The following is a 7,608-nucleotide window of genomic DNA, read 5'->3' as shown; positions in this document are numbered from 1 at the left end:
GGTTGGCCGGTGGTGCCCATTTTGTGGGCTGGATTGTATAGGTTTTAGCCCGGCTTTCCGTCAATTAACCGGGTAATTTTCTTTCTGCTTAATCAGTGAAAATGGCAAGTCTTTTGCCTTATTTCAAAAATAAATAAATTAAAACAGCCGTTACATCTATATCAATATAAAAAGACCCAAAGGGGCAGATCCAACTGATCTCAGTCATCGAACTAAGTTAATCCAACGACCTAGACTGCTCCAATGGCAAGCATTAAACATGTTTAATGTGCAATTAATATCATACCAAATATTGCACTAATCACAAAATTAACACACAAATAATAGCATATCTAAAATCCACGTGCAATTAATATATTGCCTAAATATTTAACGTGCATCGCACGTGCACATTTACTAGTGACAAAAAAAGAAGAAAAACTGGCGAGCCAGGCAGCCCAATCAGGTCATGGACCGGTCGAACCGAACCAAGTAGGCCCGACCCCTCACCCTCGCTCTCCGCTTCTTCCCATTTCGTCCGAACCCCACCCAAACCCCACCAGCTAGGGCACCATGGCGTCGCCGCCGCCGCCGCCGCCGCAGGTCAACCTCATCGACGACGTCGTCGCAGAGATCCTCCTCCGCCTCCCGCCGGACGAGCCCGAGCACCTCTTCCGCGCCTCCCTCGTCTGCAAGCCCTGGCTCCGCCTCATCTGCGACCCCGCCTTCCGCCGCCGGTACCGCGCGTTCCACGGCGCCCCTCCGCTGCTTGGCCTCCTCCACCGGACCCAAGTCTGCGACGGAGACCCCGCCGCGCGCTTCGCCTCCACCACGTCGATGCCCGACTTCCCCCACCCAGACTCCGACGACTGCTCCACGCGCCCCCTCGACTGCCGCCACGGCCGCGTCCTCGTCCGCATGTTCCATGGCCCGGCTGTGGATCTCCTTGTCTGGGACCCCGTCAACGGCGACCGCCACGTGGTGCCCAATCCGGACATCAACGTATTGATCTACACCGCCGCCGTGTTCTGCGCCGCCGCCGGCTGCGACCATCTCAACTGCCACGGCGGCCCCTTCCGCGTGGTCTTCCTGGCCACTGATGACCACGAGGAAGTCGTCAAGGCGAGTGTGTACTCATCTGTGACAGGTGCGTGGAGTGAGCCGGTATCTCTCGACGATAGCTGTGAATGCTATGCCCAGCACAAGCGAGATACAAGTGCAAAAAGAGGGTACTACATACCCTATGTCCAGCCCAGGCGAGTAGCCGCTATTGGAGATGCAGTCTACTTCACAATTTCGCGGTCTACTGCCATTGCCAAGTATGACTGCGGTAAGAATCGATTGTCTGTGATTGACCCACCACCACCAGATACAGAGGTGTACGGTGGTTTCATTACCCTCATGGTGATGGAGGACAATTCACTGGGGCTCGCTGGCGTTAAGGATTTTAGTCTGCATCTCTGGTCAAGGAATGTGAATGGAGCTGCAAAATGGGTACAGTGCATGGTCATTGACCTGGAGAAAATCATGCCCATGGCCAAACCCCTCAAAGGCAATGGAGCCAATGTGGTTGGTTTCGCAGAGGGTCTGGGTGTCATCTTCGTTAGCACAACGGTTGGCTTATTCACGATCGAGCTCAAGTCGGGACTGGTGAAGAAGGTTGATGCACCTGGGGTCTACTTTTCGGTTTTGCCCTACATGAGCTTCTACACTCCTGGTATGGTACCAGTCCTTGATTCTGTTGCCCTTCATTTTACAGCTTCCATATGTTTGCTTACATAGTTGGTTCCTGCTTGTGAACAATCAGTCATAGTTTAAGTAATGTTCATTCTTTGTTAGTTTGTATTCCTGTATAGACCTTGCCAAATGCAAATTTGTGTATGCTAGAAAAAACATAACATATGACATTGGAAACCAGAACATGATTTTGTTATGAGATTTTACCTGTTAGGGCATCTACAATGCAGGCGCTAATACCAGGCGCTAGGATCAGGATCCTGGCCGTTTCCTCCTAATCCCGTCCAAATCCCAGAATTTGGTTAGCGTCGATGCCATAAGAGTCATCCGGCGCTAAACAAGCTGCCCGTTCTATTTTTTGCGCGTAGCGCCCGTACGCTAGCTCTGAGCGTTGCATGCCCGGACTCCAAGCCAAGGCGCTAGGAGTAAAATCCTTTTTTATTCCTAATCAAGCGCCTGATTAGGCGCCTTGCGATGGAGATGCCCTTAAGGTCCATGATGACACATCGTTGAATTGCCAAATATGCAAACAGCCTTGTCAATCTAGTATGTTTCTGTTACCTTGCTTCAGACTTTTTTCGAAAACTATTTTGTTATATTCTGGCATAGCTAAAGCTCACATCTCAAGCTCAGTGTTGTAACCTCTGGCATTAGCACTAGCACATAGTTTACCAAAGTGGAATGCCGAGTAATAGTGGGTTATGAGTTCTCTACATGGTATCTTTTCAGATCATGGCATTGCTACCATTAGCACATATTACTTGATCTCTTAGTCTACTGCTATTGTTTTCTTTTAGATTTACCATTACTAAGTCGTTTATTTTTCTGTTTAGGAGTTTACATACAGATGGTGCAGGTCATTATGATCAGTTTCACCCTGATAGTACTCCCTCCGTTCCAAAATAAGTGTCGTGGTTTTTTTAGAATCATTCTGTTATTTTCTAGCACCTGTTGTATATTTGAAATCAGACTGTAAATGCTAAGTTTTGGTGTTGGTTTTGATTTCTGTGCATGATTTCTTTTCAGACCGTGGTAGATTGTTGTCGCTGGCTAGGCTCACTGAACACTGATGTCTGACATGCCACTCACCAGGCGAAATGGATGAATCCAATCACTAACCTTAGTTCTGCTGCTGGTGGCTTCTTCAAGTCTTGAAGATTTACTACTGTCAAATTCTGCTGCTGGTGGCTTCTTCAACTCTTGAAGATTTACTACTGTCAAATCCTTTATTTTCTGTTGGAGTAGGTAGAGCACGACTGGTGGAGGTCATTATGATGTACTAGGGACGCCGAGTTCTGCATTTTCTGGTCGTATGTGGCGTTCTGCATTTTCTGGTCGTATGTGGACCCGAAATTCATCCAAATCAACTAGAGCTAGTCCTGATTTTCAAAGTAAGAAATGTAGAAGGAAAATGAACCGAGAGGGAAGACCCAGAGCTACTTAATGGGTGTCCCCTTTGCAAACTGAGGTCAACCGTGGATGTTTTTGTTGAATTCATGCTGATCCTGTATGGGTCTAAAGGATGTAGAAGCATCAAAATATTTGATGTTTCAGTAGCTGTTTGGTTAATGCTTCACTGAGCTAGGCTACTACTCCCTCCGTTCCAAATTACTTGTCGTTGTTTTAGTTCAAAATTTGAACTAAAACCACGACGATTAATTTGGAACGGAGGGAGTATTTTTATGTGGAGTCTTTGTCGCTGTTCTTTCCTGGAAAGTTAACATTGACATTCAGTCTTGGTGTTGGTTTTTTACTTTTATCTCGCAAAGAATTGTTCAAATGGGGTTAAAAATGGGGCGAAAATAGTTGGCATGCAACTATCTGTCATTTTTGTAAATAAAAAATTGTTAAATCATTCCTCCCACCAACTGTTTTCATTAGAAACCTTTAGGATAATGATTTTAAATCACGTAACAAGGTTATCTCAAGGGTCTTTCATTATTTGACACACCACATGCATAACAGAAACTCATTGGAAACAGCACCACATTTCCTCCTTGTTTTTACCTTCACTGTACGTCTTCTGTTCTTCCTCTCGTCCTCGTCCTCATCGTGCATGAAGCTCCGCATGAGTAGCTGTGAGATGTATATACTACTAGACATTATGGCGCACTTTACCGTGCCCGTACATCTTTACAAATAAATGATATGTACTTCAGTAAACATATAGATGCGCAACATGAAGTTAAATAGGTCCATAGCAAAAGAATATGTTGTTGCGAACCAATCTGTGGTTGGATGATTAGAGGGACTGTGGTATCCCCAGCCCACCAGGAGGTACTCATAGGGGTAGGGTGTGTGTACGTTCATAGGAATGAGTGTATGCGCGTGTATGAGCGTTTGTGTCTGTACTGATGTTCAAAAAAGAGAATATGTTGCTTATTTTTTAATCTTTGTTATTGCATATTATCTGTTACATTTGATAATAGTAAGAAAAAATATTGAAAATGACTTGGCATTTGATCAAGCCGAGACAAATACATAAATCATCAAACCATACGGAATGCTTCTTCATGAGAAAATTTTCCTTTTTCGCAAGAGCACACAAATTTTCTGAAAAAGAGATCAATGCAACCTTTTATGACTCGTGAAAAGGAACAGCTAAATTTGGTGGCAAAGTATGCACATAAATAACATGAAAAATTGTAACGGTTTTATTACCTTTTGTGACCATGCTGCACCCTGATCCTCGTCCTTCCTCATGTACATATTTCTCACCCTCACCTCCACAGTCTTCTTGAAGAGCAGTGGCGGGAGCGCGCCAATAGCCTGTCACCTACCATAGGACGCGAGAGCGCGTGGGTGGCTAAGTCAGAGGTTGAACAAAATAGCTTATGATGAAGCACTACCTGTTTTGACGATGTAGTACTACCTACACACATAGTCATTTAACTGCAGATCATTTACAATATAATCACAATTTATTTAAAATAGATGCAAAGCTTCAGCTTTGGTTGCTCAAACTGAAATATTGAACTCTATTGGATAGTAAAACATGTAGATAACTTTTAAAAATGCTCTAGAAATTACTACATGAAGTTGTCATTGCCCAAGGTGCATGTACATCTGTAAACTGTTTTTCTCCTAACAAAAAGCAATGATACACAATAGATGGTAGCAACGTTAGATAGATTTGAGACACAACAAGAAAGAATCATCATGCATCCATGAAGAAAATTGATGAGAAGGTAATCTTCGTTCAATATAGCTACATCCGTTGGCAGGAAACCACAAAAAATGTCATGAGTTACGATTTACACAATTCAAACCAAGGAGGGAAGGGCGAGGCATGTAGACCGAACGAAGCAAAAGAGATCAACCACATCCTTGCCCCCACGTCCTTCTCGCGTTGCTGATGTTGACCCTCACGCTGTTACAACTCGAAAAGGAATGATCGAACGTGTGTGGAGTACAACGGACGCATGACTACGGCTCTTGCCGCACCGAGGCGGGATTGAGCATCCAGATGGTCGCGACAACACAGCTAGGGATCGCCAAAGGGGGGCATGGTCAAAGGAGAATGACGGTGGCGGTGACGGCGGTAGCGGCACAGAAGCTCGCGACAGAGGAATCGAAAGGGGGTGGGGTTTTGGGGATGAGCATAGCAGAGAGACACTACTGACCCACTTCTTGGTCATATGAAGTGACCCACGGCGGGAAGTGTGTAAGCAAGGCACACCAACAGTAGCGCGGGTAGTAGCCGCAGAGACGAATGTATGCATCGTGGGGATTGGTTTCTTTAGACTTGCATCATGGGGGTAGGTGCATAGCACAGAATGGGCTGCTAGTATCTTTTTATTTGGGCCTATGTGCGCCTTTGACCATCGAGATATCAGGTTGTGGAGTAGTGCTCGGGTTACGGGGGTTGAGCAGGTTGCGTGATTGAGAGAGGTTAAAAGATTAGCACCTGCGAGTGGTGGAACGACCCTGAGATCTAAACCATGGTCCGCGGGTAAGTGTGATCGAACGGATGAGGACGTCTGATCCTTGTGGAAGGCCGTAGGTAGCTTAGTTTTACTGTTTTTAATAGTAAGCCCCGCTTGAGTGGTTGTGACATGTCTATATAGACTTTTTACATGTAAAAACCTGCCCACAATCGTACCATCTTCTCCCACGTCTATCTCCATGTCCTTGCCGATTATGTCACTAATTGCTTCTCCAGCATCCCAACACATCGTATCCAGACATGATCCATTTGAACCCGTATCCCCTAAGGGTTTTAGCTGGCACAAAAATCTTAGTAGAGACTTCCCAAATTCCCACGGTCCCTCCTCCAAAGACTTCCTCTTCAAGACTTCTCCGACTGGGATGGAACATGAACAGAAAAATATATCCTCTAGATCCTTGCACTCAATCCCTAGCCAAAGAATTTTCCTTCGCCTACGCAAGTGTCGACTTATCTGACAACAATTTTGCGATCACTAGCAGTTGCATAGACCCTACTTTCCCACCTCCACTCTATATGATCCTCTATCCCCTCCTTTTTTTATTGGGACAACTTAAAACTCTTTATCAACCCCTCAACTCGATCCATGACTGCCGCAGCAGAACAACCGACATCGCAAGCTAGAGCTGATGAAGGTGGGTGTGAAGGAAATATGCCCTAGAGGCAATAATAAAGTTGTTATTTATATTTCCTTATATCATGATAAATGTTTATTATTCATGCTAGAATTGTATTAACCGAAAACTTAGTACATGTGTGAATACATAGACAAACAGAGTGTCACTAGTTTGCCTCTACTTGACTAGCTCATTGAATCAATGATGGTTATGTTTCCTAACCATAGACATGAGTTGTCATTTGATTAATGGGATCACATCATCAGAGAATGATGTGATTGACTTGACCCATCCGTTAGCTTAGCAAGATGATCGTTTAGTTTGTTGCTATTGCTTTCTCCATAACTTATACATGTTCCTATGACTATGAGATCATGCAACTCCCGAATACCGGAGGAACACTTTGTCTGCTACCAAACGTCACAACGTAACTGGGTGATTATAAAGGTGCTCTACGGGTGTCTCCGATGGTGTTTGTTGAGTTGGCATAGATCGAGATTAGAATTTGTCACTCCGATTGTCGGAGAGGTATCTCTGGGCCCTCTCGGTTCGCTAGAGTTAGTTGCGGGATGATGCATTACAGAACGAGTAAAGAGACTTGCCGGTAACAAGACTGAACTAGGTATTGAGATACCGACGATCGAATCTCGGGCAAGTAACATACCGATGACAAAGGGAACAACGTATATCGTTATGCGATTTGACCGATAAACATCTTCATAGAATATGTGGGAGCCAATATGAACATCCAATTTCCGCTATTGGTTATTGACCGGAGACGTGTCTCGGTCATGTCTACATAATTCTTGAACCCGTAGGGTCCGCATGTGTGACGCCCCAAGACCGGAGCTTCAGATGCCTTCCAGGGTTTCCGAGTTTCGTCGTGTGATTTGTTTGGTTCATTGCATTCATCATTGCATCATGTGCATTGCATCATGTCATCTTGCAACCCGTTTTAAAAAACTCAACCAAATAAACCGTATGGATCTTCGATCCATTTAAACCGAGGGGACTCACATGGTGATTGCTCTTTATAACATATCCTCCCAATATTAGGGAGCTATATAAAATATTCCATTAGTTTGGAATTAACCGCAACAAACTTGCATTATAAATCCCTCTCGTTTCTAAACTATTTTTGCATCCATGATCTTTCCTCCAAGGCCCTTCTCCAAGTGCAAACCATTTCACGTCTTCCTTCTTTCAAATTTCACCCATTTATTGCAAGTGGCTTTCTCCTCTTTCTTTAAAATGTTCACCTTTTCCCTATAAATACTAGACCGTGCCAAGACCACCTCCTCCAATTTTCAGATCCTTTGGACTTGTTTT

General features: G+C 44.6%; 1 protein-coding gene across 1 annotated transcript; it reads left to right on the top strand.

Moving 5' to 3' along the window:
* Positions 1-517: 517 nt before the first annotated feature.
* Positions 518-3,348, top strand: LOC123130255 (uncharacterized). The gene is made up of 2 exons (XM_044550195.1): positions 518-1,696; positions 2,743-3,348. The coding sequence occupies exons 1-2, from the start codon at positions 553-555 to the stop codon at positions 2,784-2,786; spliced, it is 1,188 nt and encodes a 395-aa protein (XP_044406130.1). The 5' UTR covers positions 518-552; the 3' UTR covers positions 2,787-3,348.
* The last annotated feature ends 4,260 nt before the right edge of the window (positions 3,349-7,608 follow it).

The sequence above is a fragment of the Triticum aestivum genome, chromosome 6A (genome assembly GCF_018294505.1).
Source record: "Triticum aestivum cultivar Chinese Spring chromosome 6A, IWGSC CS RefSeq v2.1, whole genome shotgun sequence".
NCBI lineage: Eukaryota > Viridiplantae > Streptophyta > Magnoliopsida > Poales > Poaceae > Triticum > Triticum aestivum.
The sequence above is the reverse complement of the archived record's forward strand: the minus strand, read 5'-3'. Positions and strand labels throughout refer to the sequence as shown.

Coding starts and splice junctions, on each gene's coding strand:
- LOC123130255 (XM_044550195.1), top strand. CDS start 553: ATGGCGTCGCCGCCGCCGCCGCCGCCGCAGGTCAACCTCATCGACGAC. Junction 1,697..2,742: donor CATGAGCTTCTACACTCCTG/GTATGGTACCAG, acceptor ATTTCTTTTCAG/ACCGTGGTAGATTGTTGTCG.